Here is a 17,112-nt window from a genome sequence, read left to right as displayed (position 1 = left end):
CTGGAACACGTTCATGCCTATCTGTGCCTTTCATTTTCCATGTACCTTCTCCAAGGATGATGCTCATTTCCATAGAACAATTTTTTCAGAGCTCTCTCTGCATCCATCTTAGGCTGCAAGGAAATTGTAAAGCCTTTGTTGTAACTTGTGAAAGAGGGATACTGCAGAGAGTCTGACAGTGTGTGCTTCCCCTGCCACAGCTTGCTCCGTGGCTCTCTTTCACTCACATGCTCTCCCTTCAATAGCCCACAGGATGCTGGCTCCAGAGGCTGACTTCTTGTGCTGTTGTCTTGGCTGAGGAGCTCTGGGAGTCCATGGCCACTATGAGTCAGGGTTACACTGACTTGTTCTGCAGTCCTGCATTTCTCTTTCTCATTCCTTTTCAGCTTATGCAAGGCTCAATTGGAGGGTTTGCTGTGTTTGTCAGAAAAGAAGCTGCTTTCTTCTCTTCTGGTTTTCCAGCCATGTGATAAAGCCCCTACAGCTTTAGAGCCTTTAGAACAAGGAAAGGGTAATGAGTCCTCTGTTCACCTGCAGAGAGAGGAGTTGATACAGTCGTGTAAGACATGGAGAGCCAGAGAGATCAGCTGGAATAGAACCAGATTAAATGCATTTACTCTGCACTGTTCCATTAATGCCAAGTAATTACCAGATACACTGGGAATTTTGTTTTGTTTTGTTTTGTTTCATTTTGGCACAAGAGAATTCTTTTTCAAATGCGAGTGCATTTGACGGTCTGGTCTTCTGGGCTCTTAGGTAAATTATAACAAGCCTTCCCTATTCCCATATGTTTCTCTCCCTGCCCCCTGGCACTTGAAAAGCTGGCAATACAAAGATGGGAAATGCAAATGCAGGGAGGAAGTCTCTTTCCCAGTGGCAGCATTGCTGGTTCTGCTGCTCTGGTACAAGCTCCTGGCCTGACTGCTATCCCCAGGATGCTGCCTCAGCCAATTCAAAGTGGCCCAAAGATGGGTGTCAGAGAAATGCTCCAGCTAGAGGAAAATTTTCACTGGGACACGTAATTCTCTTGTGGGTGAATGTGCAAGTACTGCTGATCCCACTGGCACCCTGATCTCTGAAAGCAGTGCTGCCAAAATACAAAATTTATGCTCAGGGTGCCATGAAATTTCTAGGCTAACCATCCATACTGAGCACTAGAGACTGTCTTGAAAAAGGGATGGAGAAGGATCAGAGACGCAAAACTGCGCTATCAAAACTATTCTTTTATTTTGGGAGCCAGGCAGCCATAAATGTAACAATTCTCCTCTCTGCTCAGTGAAGTGATAATTTCTATTGTGAAGAGCTGATAAGTTTTCTTGTTTTTATTTTGATGAGTATCTGGAGGAAAAGAAAAGAAAACTATTAAGGTCTGTTGCTACTCCAGTTTTACTTTCACGCATACTATCCTAGTCCCACAGATCCCCAGATCCCAACTTAAGGTTTTCAAAATGCTCACTGGGAGCTAGGTCAGTGCCTCTGCCTAAAGACCTCCATCAGACTGATCATTCATGGAAAAACATTGTGCAGCACAGTGAGGTGAAGCTTACTCCATATTTGGAATGTGAATGGTGGTACCCCCTTTTTCCTCTCTTTCTTGCAGTGACTCTCAAAAAAATCCATAATATACATGCCAACTTATAGGAACCTCATTTCCCCACTTGATTGTCCCTAAAAACCCAGGCCTAAACTGTGTTGTGGATCCCAGCTGATGGGAAGACAGGATGACACAGGGAGAAGGAGAGAAGGAGACAAGAAGGGAGAAGGAGACTCCAGGATTGAATATTGTCTCGATTTTCAAAGGTGTCGTCCCTTCCCTTTCACTGCCTCTTAGTGGTCGGGAAGTGGGGCTTGTTCAAGATTCACACACATTGTGCTCCAGCTGGGGCCTGTGGCAGATCTGGCAAGGCTGGAAGCTCTCATCCATGGAAAGGGAACATTTTTGCATTTCCTTTAGCTGCACCACGTTCCTGAAATAAGATATTTTGTTCTGAGTGTACATCTAGGCTTGTGGACATCCTGTGCTTAGGTCATGCTCCATCTTGGTTGTTCCCGCTCTCTAAATGAGCCACACAATTTGAGGATAAGCAAAGGATTCAATTTTTAGGCACAAAAGTCACATGTCAGCAGTATGTCTGCTATAGACTGTATGGATGAATCATACCATATCATTCAGTGCACAAGCAGTGGAACAGGCACAGGCAGCAGCACCCTCAACTTCCATACGGTGTATGTGTTCAGCAGTCAGCCAGGAGCAGTTGCCAAGACTGAAAGACAACTATAGCTGCCGAAAAACTCTGCACAGCAGGACACACTCAGCTTGAGCTGTGGGGAGGTTTCTTGTTTCATAGCATCAAATAAGCAGCACTCATTTTACAGGGGCTGTTACCTGCCCCTCAGCATTGTCCTCAGACAGGGGAACTGCGGCACACCTCCCCAGCTGGATAAGGTCCTACCGTTAATGAAAGCAGTTGTAAGATGAGAACTGTCCCGAATGTCTGCTGGAGGAAGGATGAAATCACACACTACTGTCTCATTAGCATCCAGCTTTCCTCACTTGCCTTAGAACCATGGGCTCTTCACTCCATTTCACTGCTGGAGCTGGAGTTTGTTAAACTGGCAGGTGTTGATGATCTTGCCTTTGTCTGCTGCCCTCCTTGATGATGACATTCAGGGATTCTTTTCCTGGCCACTAACTGGTCATTCTCTGCCTTTGGAACCTTTCCTTGTCACTCATCTCCTGCATTTTTTGTCAACTAGTTATGACTATCTTGATGGTTATTATAGAGCTAATAAGTCTTCTGTCTCTTTTATCTCAAACCTTGAATTTCTATGAGAAGTACAGATTGGATAAAGCACCTTTTGCATTTCAGATGAAAATGTGCACAAATCTGAATCAAAATTATTATCCACAAGCTTGTTTTCTCATTGTTAACAAGGCCATTGTAATACGCAGGGTTCATCATATTTAGGCAAGATTGGAGACTAAATTTTAAAAAGCAGGAGAGAGCAAATCATAGGTCTCAGTGGGGTGAATGACCAGTAACTGCTTTGAATGTGTGCTGTTTTGTTGGGAGTCTCCTTTGGAAATAATTGTTACAGTCCCCAGGTATCCTATTACCATGTGCTCTGGTTTTACATAGAATTTACCTGCATTATTTACAAGTTGTCTCTAACCAATCATTCCTCTTCTCTTCAGATCAGAGGATCTAATTTCCAATACATTGACATGCTGCTCATGTTGCTCTGAGAGGGAAGAGACTGTCCACCTTTACATTTTTGTAAGGGTAGAATTACACTTGCATGCATGAGGAGTGTTAGAGCAATGTTTTAAAAAGTGAAGAGGAAATGGCACAAAGATAAGCCCGCCTTCCTTGATTGGTGTCACTTGACTATTCTGACACCTGGTTCTTTTGCTGAGTTCAGTTTCTGGTCAGAGGAACTGCTTTTAGTTGTAAGTTTTTGCACGTGGGTGTTGTTTGCCTGACAGTCAGTGCTATTGGATGTCCATTTCCCACAAGTTTGTATTCTGCCTATCCATGGAAGCTGACAGTCCTGCCTGTTTGGGTGCTGCTATTTAGACCTTATATTATCAGAGCAATTTTGCCTACTCATAAGCAAAACCAATAAAAGAGCTTTTTCTTTGGTCTGTCTGAAATGCTTCTCTCATCTCTGTGACTTTCCAAGAACTGCAAATAAAAAGGAAAAAAACCTGGCACATTCATCACAAATTTTCTGCAAGATTTTTGTCTTTTTATGTAAAATCAAGTGAATGTTATAGTTGTACAGAATCTCCTGAGTACTTAGATGCAGACATGGGTGCACAGTGGTTTTGGCTGTGAGCAGTGGAAATTAATAAATTTGTCAATATATGATTTGGAGCAGGAGTTGCCATCATAAAGGTTGTGGTTGCCTGGCTCTTGTCATGTTGACAGGTAATAAGAGAATCAAGCTCTGATGGAAAGGAAGGAATCCTCTCTCCTTCTACTGCTGACACTCTCAGTTAAAAGCACTGCTGAGTTGAAGGGATTTTTCCATCAGAGCTAATTACCCAAAATTATTTCAAGGTCTTATGCCTGTGTAAACAACTCCTAATAGGAGATTTTTGCAGTAGCATTCACGTCAAGAAGGTTTTTACTCTTTATGTCATTTGTTTGTTTCTTCTTGTTGACAGAATAAATTGATGGTGTTGCCTCCTACCTTAAGGACCTGACATATGATAGAGTATACCAGCCCCAAATCCAGGCTGAAATTCTCCTCCTTCTATTTCCCTCAGTTTCTCCCTCATGTTGTGTTGGTTTCACTGGAAGTTGAACATGTTCCTTTCCTGTCAGGACACTGCAGGCCTTCCATTCATCAAGAGAGAGCATCTAGGGTGGTCTAGAATACTGCAAGGATTGGATCTTGGATATGTGTGTTCCCCTGCCTGGGACAGGAAAACAAATTAAATTAATTAAAGTAAAACAGGTTGGATACTATTCTGGATAAAAAGCAAATCATGGAGTGGGAAAGCTGTTATGGATAATTTAATTTAAATTTTGACCCTTTCTTTACAGCCACAGGGACTTAAAACCAGAAAACCTACTGCTGGATGAAAAGAACAACATCCGGATAGCAGACTTCGGGATGGCATCGCTGCAGGTTGGGGACAGCTTGTTAGAAACCAGTTGTGGGTGAGTGTCTCAAAGCATATTACAAGACTGAGGGACACATTCCAGACATAGAACTTGTCTACAGAAAGGGTTTCACTAAAGATCTGCAGTCCTACACACTGCACTGGTGTTTCCCAGCAAGACAGTAAATTTATATGGTGCATGTAGTGTAGAAGAAAGCTGAAAGCAGTGGGATTTAGTGTTTTACAGTGCAAAGCAGGTCACTGCAGGTGTCACATACAGATATAAAAATCAAGGCTTTCAGGTTTGGCTTCATCTGCATATGCTGGTGTGTTTGCATTTACTGGCCATATAATTTTTGGAAACTGAAAGCAGCAGTTGACTGTTTTAAGAAGAGGCTTTGAAAAAATATTAAGGGGTAGAAAAATGTTATTAAATGGAATTTGCATGTCCTCCGTAAGCTGTCTGCTTGCATGCAGCTGTTCACATTCATGCTCAACACTGCTTCTGTCAGCTCCCATGCAGGAGTGACAGGGAGGAAGCAGGGTCCTTTACAATGACAGGCAGGGCATGAATGCAGGTACAAAGAAGCCTGCCTGGAGGAATATTGCAGGGGCAGTCTAAAGATATTTCCATGCAAATTCAGTTGCCTTCAGGCACCCCTGACCATGCTCCCGATTCTGAGTGCCACGGTGACTGTGCAGAGGCTGTGGCACTGCGCTGTAGCAAGGGCAGCAGCTGCATTGAGCTGCTGCAGCCTGGCACCACTACATCAGCTTTTAGCTGTGTTAATTTGTTTTAAGAGCAAGCACAGAAACCAGATAGCACCAGCAGATTTCCACTTCCTCCCATGCAGACTGACTTCTCTTGGCCATTTGTAGTGTGATTCTGATTACTTCAGCCCAGGCCCATCCTCAGCTGGTTACAGTTCATGTTTTTTTTGGTGTCTTCTCTGGACCAAGGCAGTTCAAGGTAGTCTCAGAGCCATTGTGGTTCCCTCCAAAGCCCAGCCACTGCCTCTCAGTCCTAGCTTTTGCTTTCCAAGTCATGAATAATGGACAGCAAAAGTATTTGAAGTTCATGATGTGATAGAATACTGGTTGGTGAGTAAACCAAGACCCACCGGTTCTCTCCTGTGCACATCAAGATCTGAGTTCTTAGCAGAAGCAGATGAAAAGCAAGGAGCTGTGATGCCAAGGTCAACTACAAGGCCCTGCACTTGGGTAGGGAGACACTCAGTATCATCAGTGCAGGCTGAGGGATTAAAGGAGCAGTGCTGCTGAGAGGGGTTGGGGGTGCTGGTGGATGAAAGGCTGCATGTGACCCAGCAATGGGCACTTGCAGCCCAGAAAGCCAGACCTGTCCTGGGCTGCATCCAAAGCAGCATGGCCAGCAGGGAGAGGGAGGGGTGCTTCTGCTCTGCTGAGACCTGCACTGCATCCAGATTTGGGGATCCGTAGCATAAGAAGGATATGAACCTGTCCAAGTGGGCCCAGAGGAGGCCATGAAGGTGGTTGGAGGGCTGTAACATCTTCCCCGTGAGGACAGACTGATAGAGTTGGGGTTATTCACTCTGGAGAGAAAAGGCTCCAGAAGACCTTATTGCAAATTTTCAGTACCGAAAGAGGGACTATAAAAAAAAAATGAGGAAAGGCTCCAGAAGACCTTATTGCAAATTTTCAGTACCGAAAGAGGGACTATAAAAAAAATGAGGACAGACTTTATGGCAGGACCTGTAGTGATGGGAAAAGGGATAATTGTTTTAAGGTAAAAAAAGGGTCAATGTGGATTAGATACAAGGAAAAAGTTTTTTACATTAATGGTGGTAAAACACTGAACAGATTTCCCAGAGAGATGATAGATTCCCCATCCCTGGAAACATTCAAGGTCTGGTTGGATCAGGCTCTGAGAAACTTGATCTAGTTGAATATATCCCTGCTCATTGCAGGGGCATTGGATTAGTTAAGTTTTAAAGATCGCTTCCAATCCAAACCATTCTGTGATTCTGCTTCCATCTGTTGCTTGCAGCTTCTTTCAGACTTCCCCTCTAGATCAGGAAATGCAGTCCTCCCTGCAGTTGCCACAAAGCCTCTATACCCTCTAAAGAAAATTGTTCCCCTTCATCCCATGAGAAAAAAAACAAAAAACAAAACAGGAAGTATAAAAACCAACCCAGCCTCTCTGTAGGATTCCTGTTCTTGTTAGCACCGAGCTCTGTTATCCGTATCTGGAGTCTCAAAGGGAGGCTTCCTTCCCATAAGCTGTGCTGGAATTCAAACCTGCATGCTTCAAGCAGATCCAGCCCCCACATTGTGGCCTTAAAATGCACTAATAAGGAAATCAATGGAACGGAAGAGATGTGCCTGTAATAAACAGAACACAGCAGCAATGCTATGATCTCCTGCCTTGCAGATGCATTTTAAGTGTGTTGCCAATCACTAGACCTCCATGTGAGCTATTACACCACTTCATTAATTCTCCTGGCATGCAGCCCAGCATGGCTGCTACTGGTGTGGTGTGATCTCTTTGGTTTGGGGGGTGAAGGAAGGAAGGAATGTATAACAATATGCTACACTGTTCACAGAGAAAGGTAATCCAGTTATGACTCCCTTTCCCTTGGAGCACATGCAGTAACCAGCCTTAGAGCTTTTCAAGGCAACAGTTTTACCTACCCATGCAGTTGGTACTTTCAGCCAGCATGAAAAGGAACAAAACAGAGTGAATCATGGCTGAGATACTGAGCTTTAATGAGATGCTCCTTCATGCACCCATAAGTTAATTTCGAGAATGGCTTTTCCGTCCTGTGAACACTGATAATGAGATGAAATGGTAACATTTCCATTGACAGTCATGCAGGGAGTCTCCAGGTATTTCTGTCAGTCAGAGTGGGAGGCTCAGATGGGGTTGAGCTGTGTGATACAGCTAACTTTGTCAGTTCAGCGAAGCAGGGAGACTGCAGTCAAAAATTCTTTGCTATCACAAGTGAACTGCTAAGTTTAGTCCAAAGTTTGGGTAGTCTTCAGGTCACTGCAGAGTCTTGACTGGCATCATGAAGAGTAGCCTCATGTAGCCTGAGGTGTGATGTTATTGCGTATCTCAGAGTCACTGTTTTCTGGGAGGTACTCCTTAGGCCTGCATGGTTTTCTGTAGCACTGATAGCACTGACAGACTACCTGGAGGACACAATAACAGTTCTATGCAGATGTGTTTGTGTAGGAGGAGGCAAGGATGGACTTGCTGTTTCGCTGACATAATTTGTCATTGACAGACTGCACATTCGGCCTTGATTGTAATGAGTCCCCATTATAGAAATGTGTATTGTGTAAATCCTGCATATGCAAAGTGCAGAGGAATATGCTGTCGTTCTTTTTAGTGTTTTTAGACCTTTAAGGGGAAGAGGAGCTTTGTGTAAGCTCTGCAGGACTAATTCTGCTTATGGCAGAAATTGCTCTGCAAGGCAATCTTACAGAGAGATGGTCCTCGAGATGCCAGAGTAACACAGTGAGTCTCTGCATTCCTTCAGGAGCAGGGAGGGTCTGTCAGCTAACAGCACGCAAGGAAGGAAGAGAAAGATGTGTTAGGCTGCTGCTTCTATTATTTTAGATTTCTTCAGCTCCTCTTCCTCTTTACCCATCCATGCAGAGACACTCCCCACCTCTTTCTCAGTGATTCTTCCTGGCATGCTGCTTTGCAGTGTTTCAGAGCAGGAGAGGGTGTCCAATCCATCCTGGGCTGTCACTAGGCAAGAAGAGTGAGTGCCTTTTGGTTAAACCTCAGGTCTGAGACCCAGGTTATCTGAGCTTGATTTCTGTTTCTCCTGAAGGCATTCATGGTGGTCTGGGACAAGATGCTTTGCCCTTCTCTGCTTCAGTTCTCCATCTTAGCAAGTCATTGATGTATCAGCAGACCTGTGGTGAGCAGATAATTCAGAGGGCAGATACACCTCCCTGTCCAAGCACCCTTTCTGATTTTAATTACATGACATGATGCTGCACATATTCTTTCCTCCTTATAACAAACATATATCTAAAACTTATGCAGTCATTGTTAGGGTTGCAAATTTAAGCTCTTCAATTTGGAAATGCCAGTATTAGTGCTTTTTACCTCATCTCATCAAGAGCTTCCATTTCCAGTACTGGATTCCTGTCTCCTTCCTGATTTGTACCACAGTCTAGCTGACTTGTCCCATTCATTTCTGCTCCATATTTGGCCCAAATCCCAGCTTGTTTTCTCTTTTTAACTAGGTTCCAGCTCTAGTTTCTGCTACCTGCTTGTGTGAGTCACTTGCTGCCAGTCGTAGATCTACTTCATTAGTTTTGCACTCAGTTTGTTTTTAAGTTTGGCACCATGTGGTAACCCCACCCACAGCAGCTCAGTTGCAGATAAAAAAAATTACTCTGTGAAGTGTTGCCACCGCAGGTAGGATTTTGATCCTAATGCTCTCGAGAGTTTCTGCTAGTAAATGCAAATTGCAGTTTTCTAGTGAAATGGAATATTTCTATGATATAATTTCTGGAGAATGCAAATAAATATTCAGGTTTTCCCTTTGCAGGGGAGGATACTAGAAATTTTTCTCTTTTTTTTAAATATGGAAAAGCATTTACTTAAAATTAGACATAGATAGTGGAAGTGCTTCAGCCCAATCACAGCATGCATGCATATAAATACATGAAACCAGTCTGAGACAGACAAAAAGCAAGTAAATTGTTGTTAAATTGAAAGTAAGTTACAAGGAATTTAAAATGAAGATTATAAAGGGAAATACCGGACAACCTTATTAATGACCATTGGTACCAGCATCACCTATAATACATCACAAGGTATGTTAAAAGAGCTTGGATTTTGCAAATCAATCCCTGAGAATTTAAGATGTGCTTTTCTTCAGCTTGACGGTGTATCATTTACTCAGCCTGTGCACATTAGGATATGCCCATTAAGTACAAGCTTGTACAGATTTTTTTTCAACAAATCTTTGCCTCATTTGGTGATTGGATGGTGTGTTTTTGTGAGTAAACAGCTATTTAATGTTTGGGTTTTCCTCATCATTTATTTTATGGATCCATTTATAACTTCTGCTCACTGCATTCAAACCTTGCTATGAATGCTAGGTAGGATTTCATCACTGTGTCTTAGGATTCCAAGTATTAATTATACTGTTTTCATATTATATTTGCCACATTGATCTGGTTATCTCCATTTTTATGAAGACACAGGATTCTGCAAAATGGAACTCAAAATTGTCAACCAGTTTTGAGTGTACGGTTTGATGCTCTTGGGGCCCAATACCCCAGGATACTTGGTGCTTGATAACAGTCCTTTACTGGGAGAGCACAGTGCCTACCAACTGCCCCTGCTGTTCCACATGCTTATAAATGCTGGAAATTAAACTTGGATGTGGAGCACTGTGATTCTGAAAACTGGGAAATATGCAACTCATAATTACCTGTCAACATCTCTGTTTAAAGCACCTGTTCATTTTCTTTCACTGAAGGATTCTCTAGCAGGGGCAGAGAGTTTGATTCTCCCATGTGTTAATCAGCTGCATTCTTGCAAGCTTGTCCTTATTGACACTAAAGTTCCCTAGTACTTCCCAACTTCAGTCACAAGTAGAAAAGAGGCATTAGCTACACATCCAACTGACTTACCTGCAGAGCACAGTGTAACATTTTCAACCTTTTTTTTTTTGCCAGTTTTTAACTTTGAGTACCTAATTTGGTAATCCTTATGCCCTTTTAATACAAGGGTCTGGTTAATTTTTAAAATTAAAACATCTTAAAGGTTCCATGATTTAAAAATATGAACTGATAATTAATGAATTGATTTGCAGATTCCCCAAAAATGTAATTGCACCCAAGGAATAAACAGCTGTAAGATGGCTGAGGGCTAGATGCTGAGTTTTCTCATCCAAAGGTAAATGACTGAGTTGAAGCTTTAATGGCAATCTAGCACTCAGCCTTAACTACACCTACTACCTTAATTACAGCCTTTACTGCAGCCCTGAGTACCCACTGCTGCTGGAGCCTTTCGTTAGTGTCCCCCTGCCTCTCTTTGCTCTGTGATCCGCGGCTGTCGCTTTCTCTCTCGGAATGCCCGTGTCCTTCTCCTGAATTCCCTTTATCTATTTTGCTACTCCTCTGATCTTCCCCTTCATCTCAGCCCTTTGCTGCCCAGCATGGGGGGAAAGCAGAGGCAGCCTTTTGCTCTAGTGGGTAACTCCTGCCTCTGAAAGGCTGCTTGGAGACAGTGATTAAGAGAGGGGAAGGAAGGACTCTAGAATTGAGCAACAGCAAAAACAGCCAGATGTATGAGGATTTCTCTGCAGCTGTACAACATCCTATATCAAGGTAATTTCATGCCTTGAAGAATAAATATAATAATAAAATAAAATAATAATAAAAACAGAGGAAAGGAGATTTCTTGTTCCTCCCTCTCTGCAGAAACTCTGTGTCTGTCTGTGAGGCCTAAAGGATGGCACTCAAAGCAGCTTTTCTTCCCCACATAGTACCACCTTAAGGCATGGACCAAAGGACTGAGACATGGACACTCATCTTTACTGGGACTTGGGGACCCATCAGGCAGTGTAACACATGATTTGTCTCAATGTGGAGTCAGATCACACAGCTTTTCCTGTCCTTCTTGATCAACCAACCACTTCTCTGGCAAAGCAGTTACTGTGTGTTCCCAGATAAACCATATGTGCCCAATGGATTTGTGTGTGTGCAGTGCAGGTCTCTCTAACCCATGTGAAAAAAACTAACAGGCACATCACATCTGCACTGAAGATATGACCCTGGTTGTCTCAGATCTACTGCAGCTGCAATCTTGATGTGCACAGGTCAAGAACTACTTTTCTAGTTTCTCAGATGAAATTCAAAAAAGATACATCAAGGATATATACATTTCTTTCTGCATGCCTGACTTAACTGTCCCGAGCTGTCCTGGATTTCACCATTGCTCTCTTGTCTTATTTCCTCTGGTTTAAAACCCATGTAAATGCTCTAAGGTCCCCTAAAATCCTTAAGATTATTGTGTCCTAGAGTCACAGCTGTGAATGACCATTCAGAGAGCCCTTCCTGCCCTAGGGAGACTAGCCTTGGAAAATCCCCATCACCCTGGAAATCAACACTGCCAACATCAGTGCTTTTTTGCAGCGGCACCCGCAGGCAGCAACTCTTTCTTGATCTTGCTGAGCGATATATTTATTTGTTATCAAGGGCAGACTGGGGCTTTTGCTGCACAGAGATGTAGCAGAATGATGAGGAGGTGGCCTAGGGGAAGAGACAGGGAGTGTTGCTCTTGACACATCTATATTGAATAATTAGTGATAAGAGCCAAAGAAATATTCATGACTCTGTAGAAAGATAAATAGATTTTTGATTAAATTTGAGTTTTGTCTTAACAGCAGTTGAAGTTGCTGTGTGATTGGTAGCATGGAAATGAGGTTTTTATGGATTCTGGCTGACTGGAGGATCCCTTTTAAAGCTGTTAGCCAAGATAATGCTGCAGATATCTAGCTAGTGTGTGCTGGCAAGAATTCAGAATGGCAATGCCAGAAACCTGTGCTCTCTGGGCAGTTGCAATGCAGCTGTTGAATGATTTAATCAATCCAGCTTGCTCAAAGGATTTATTATAACATTTTCTCCACCCAGACTCTTAGACTTTTGCAGAATTTCAGTGGTGCCTTTTAAGATCTATGGCACATTCCACTGCAGTTGAGCAGACTTCAGGAAGGAAAACATTCCAAGGGCATTTGCTAGTGGGACACATAAATACCTATGTACCTATCTTGAGTTCTTCACGACACTTACATTCTTCTTTTCAAGGATGTTAGCACTTTCAAGGTGGTTGCACTGCTCAGCACCCACAATTAAGAGTTCTGAAATCCTTGTTGGAGTCATAATATACAAGTAAAAATTCAGGAACACTCTGCAAATTGAGATACTGACTCTTCCAGTGCACTTCAGTGCCATTGCTGTCCAAAAAGGATTGTGCTGAAGTATATTGCTGAACTGTACAGCAGTTCATGCCATGCAGGATTTGAGAAGTCTGGCTAATGTTTCTAGGTCAGCCACAGGCACCACCTGTAGTAGCCATTTACTCTGTGTGTTCATGACTCACGCAGAGGCAGCTGTACCTTGCAGAACCTAAAATACATGTGAGAGTAAGAAATTCAAACATGGTAAGTGATGGGAGCTGGACTGTTACCTAGAATGCGTCTGCACTCCTTTTAGCTTCCATATATTTTTCAAGCCTAATGTGATGTACAGAACATGTTAGAACTGGCATTTCTGTTCTGAGGTAAGTTGGGCAGATATCCTTGATCTATGCAAGTCCTGTACTCTTTTTGCTGCCATGCAGATTTTTTCCAAATTCCAGTTGCATTACTGTGTTCCCTACAGTTCCCACACTGCCCTCCTTCAGTGTTCTGTGTAAGCAGTTCAGCACTAGTGAGAGTTGTACTTGTCAGGCCTGGGCTGCAGTCCCAGTTGTGGTGCTGCTCCTTACTTGTGCTTTGTGTGTGCCTTAGGGATGGCCTGTACCCTCTACTCCACTGTTAGATATGAGAAAAAGACAACATCACTAGTCAAGCATTCTCCCAAGAATAATTTGTCTTCTAAAAGCTTGCAAAATCATGTGTTAGTCCAGTGTTGTGACTTTCTGTGGTTTAGACTTTGGGAGTTTGGAAAGAATAGGTGTAGTGCAGGTCTTGGTTTGCCATAAAGAGGCAAATTCACAGGAAACAATATATTGTGGAAGTTTGGGAATTTGTACATAACATTAAGCTACTCAGTTTCTCACTCTGGCCTCACTTTCTCTCTTGTAGTGTGAAAACTGCAGTGGCATTGCTCTTGCTTTAGTCAGAAGAGTAGACTCCTGGTGAGCTTCTGGTCACCTTTTTCAAACAGGCCAACTGCAGCTTTTAAAAATGTTAAGTAACCTTGTCTGTGTTTCCATGGCTGTCAGTACAGAGCTACACAGAGAGCCTGGGTAGTCTGCCCTACCCACTAGACACAAGTTCTAGTTCTTTCTGGTCTTCCAATGAGCAGCTCCATCCAGCTCTCTGAGGGAGGCTCTGGCTTTCATTAGCTGTTTTGACTCTTGAACCAAGGTTTTTAAAATGTAGTCTAAACTAAGGCACTACTGAGCAGCCAGACTGGTTAGGGTACCTGTGAATAGCCCATCTTTTAAATGGGCCCAGGATTGGTGTTGTATTAAATATTGGATAAAGTGGCTGAATTCCACTTTTTCTGAAATTTCTGAGGGATCAACTGCATTTCTCTCTCCTCATGGAAGCTTTGCTGTCAAGGTAGCTGCACTCCCAAGTGTACCCTGAGTTTATTGTCATGCTCTGCCAAAAGCTGTGATACCAAATCAGGGCATTCCGTGCCCATGGGATGATATTTTGCCACAAGATAATATAGTGTGTATGGAAATTCAATTAATGGGCTGTCTCACTGGGCATTAATATAGCATCCTAGCACAAAGCTAACCTCGCTGTGCTTCTGGTTTGCTCATTACTTTGTGAGACAGGTATTGCCCAGCCATGATTGCATTTGTCACAAGAAACACATGCACAAATGAAGACAGGCTCAGGGACTGCTGGGAGGTGTCAGTATAAACAATAGCATGATTTGCACACGGGTTTCAGACAGTTTGCATCCCTTTTACTTGTCAAGTTACTTTAATGAAGGCTATAAAATAAATAGCCATGGCTATAATCTTTAGGAATTATAATTATTACCTGGCAAGTTGAAGTAATTAACTCTTCTCAGCCAGGAATCAAACAAGAGATATATGGGTAGAAGGATGTGAAAAGAATATATTAACTCCCCAGGTAATAGTGCTACTGTCCATTCTTTTTTGTTTTTTTAAAGAAAAAGAAAAGGCATGCTTCAATCATGTATTGGCAGCTTTTGTGACCATGGGTGTAAATGACAGTCATCTTAGCAGAAGAGACACCAGACGTGGTTTAGGGATGCATCTGTCTTTTTTCCTGTAAAAGGCTTTGCAGTGTGGGCCCTCCTTTTAGTTAGATACAAGGCCAAGTTAAATGGTGGGATTAGAGAACTGGAATTTTATACTCACAGAATGTGCCTCATCTTCCCTTCATACCTTGTTTTTCAGAAATTCATAGCAGGACCATAGAGTTGTAAATTATGCTAGTTCTTGACCATTTTCTGAGCTTGTTAGAAATATGCTGTTGTTGAGGTAAGGAAAAATGTGCTGGTTTGCACACTTGTATTCTGTATAAGCAAATCTATCATCATTCTGCTAAACAAAATGGGAATGCACATAACCATAAATACCAGGCTGTTACATGCTCATTTGACTGTATTTTGTCTTTCAGATCACCACATTATGCTTGTCCTGAAGTCATCCGGGTAAGTTGGTTAATATTAGTGTACATAAATACCTTTTTTGAAGTGTCCCTCATTACAAGTACCCAGATAGATCCTCTGTACACGGAATCTGCCCAAGGCAGAGGGAAAGAAAAGGACACAAGAAACCTAAATAGAGTTTTGTTTGTTTGGGTCAGCCCTGAATCAAGCCACATTGGGAAATAATTGTATGTTATTCTCACAGTGCCTTTGCACCATGTGATCAGGCAGAAGTACAGGAGCCTGGCTTAATTTGATCTTTTGACCCAAGGGACATAGTTCCCTCAGCTTTCCTGTCTCTGATGTAGCTGTCATCTCAGTAGAAAAGCTGGGGTTGACTGTCAGTGATGTTGATTTCCACTAAACAATGTTTTTCCCCCTGCTTTCCCTTTGTCCTCTGAAAATAAGTATCCAAGATTTCAGTGCCCAGGATTGCCCTCTTCCAAAGCATGTCTGTACTGTAAAGTCAAACAGCACGCACACAGGAGAGGCTGTCCAGACAATACTATGAGTTTTCAAATAACATGGCTGGTGACACGCTCCCTGAAAAACCAAGGCAGAGAAACACACCTGCTAGATGTCCTTAAGGCACCTGTTACTCTGTTTAAATGCCAGATCTAATAATTAGTGAGTTGTCAACCATTCCTGCCCTGCTCCCACTTCTGAGCCTTTCCTCACAGGTCCCAGATAAGACTGCAAGCTGATGTTCACAAAAATTCATTTAGCCGGCTGTGTAGTGGCTTCCTCCTAGTTGGGAAGGCCAACTTGGGAAGCAGGTAGCTGGACTAAATGTAGGGTTTCCCATTCTCCCCTCTCTCATTCCTCAAGGATAATTAATTCATTTACTAGTTATCGGTCTTTTGAACCCCTGTGTCTTTGCTGTGCAGGGAGAAAAATATGATGGAAGGAAAGCAGACGTCTGGAGCTGCGGAGTCATTTTGTTTGCGTTGCTAGTGGTGAGTCATCTTCCTTGCACTAGCCTTTAAAAAGAAAAGAAGAATCTGAAAGTGCTGCTGTATTTAATGGCAATTCTATTGACATCATTTACGGATGGTTTTTTTTAGTCCTCTATTTTTGTATCTCTCAGTGGCATCCTTTCCTCTTATTTCTACATCAGCCCCAAAGGAAAAGCATGAGGAATATTTCACTGTTTCTTTGAAACACTGTTGCCCTGCACAGAAGAGCATAGGCAGCCATCAAAAACTTGTCTTTGTGAATGCTGTTTGTTGTTTTGTGATGTTGCACCACGCTTTTTGATGGGTAAGGATATGTAGGGTTACAACTCCAGGATACATAGTGTGTCAAACAAGTCATCCTTCACGGGATCAAGATATGGCTGGGTTTGGGATGTGTTCACTTTTTTCTGCTGGATGTATATGTGTGCTTCAGCAGGTATATGCATACATTAACTGCAGTATTTTTTCAGGGAAGGACTTGAGAGCCTCATCTTTGTTTCATGAAAGCAGTGAGCTACATTTTAATTTGGTACACATGGGAATATAAAACTGAGCCAGTAGTACAAAGTTTAAATTAGTTTCCATCTGGCTCAGTAATACTTTAAGTGTTCAAAATGTGCCATCGTCTAACTTATCCTTCTTTTGATCAGAGTTTCAATCCTCTGTGGAATTTATTCTGAAATGAAGTTCTATTATAACACTCCTAAACATCCAACAAATGGGTGTCCAGCTGAAGGCAGATAGGCTTGGCATTTGTTACCAATTTCCACAGTATAATGTAGGAAAATATAGTTTATGTTAATACAAGCATATATCACGTGCAGGTAAAATACTCTATATGAATATAGGTTTAATGTGCTTTATATCTGTAATAGTTTATCTGATCATCTATAATTATAAAAGTAACAAGCCTGAAGTAAAATTATGATATTTTTGTACATTTATCAGTAAACCTAATTGCTTCACATAAATGTTTTATTTTGGAAAAAGCAGTTGTACAGTGTAAAATGAGATAAATTCTGGATATTATTTTTGTTTAAATGCTTTTAAATTTTAGAGTTTTTTTGTATCAAAGGATATGCTGATTCTTTTTTAATGGTTCAAATCAGAATACCTTAAAGTAATCTCAGTATGATGCTTTCATTTCCCTTAAGCAATCTTACTCCT

General features: G+C 42.2%; 1 protein-coding gene across 3 annotated transcripts in view; it reads left to right on the top strand.

Moving 5' to 3' along the window:
- BRSK2 (BR serine/threonine kinase 2) overlaps nt 1-17,112 on the top strand; it is a 302,408-nt gene that overhangs the window by 217,177 nt on the left and 68,119 nt on the right. For all 3 annotated transcript variants that reach the window (XM_058806653.1, XM_058806651.1, XM_058806650.1), the window contains exons 5-7: nt 4,554-4,670; nt 14,959-14,992; nt 15,877-15,945. In XM_058806653.1, the coding sequence (XP_058662636.1) occupies nt 4,554-4,670; nt 14,959-14,992; nt 15,877-15,945 (220 nt within the window). The remainder of the gene's footprint in view (nt 1-4,553; nt 4,671-14,958; nt 14,993-15,876; nt 15,946-17,112) is intronic.

Source organism: Ammospiza caudacuta, chromosome 6 (assembly GCF_027887145.1).
Source record: "Ammospiza caudacuta isolate bAmmCau1 chromosome 6, bAmmCau1.pri, whole genome shotgun sequence".
NCBI classification, from domain to species: Eukaryota; Metazoa; Chordata; class Aves; order Passeriformes; family Passerellidae; genus Ammospiza; species Ammospiza caudacuta.
The sequence above is the reverse complement of the archived record's forward strand: the minus strand, read 5'-3'. Positions and strand labels throughout refer to the sequence as shown.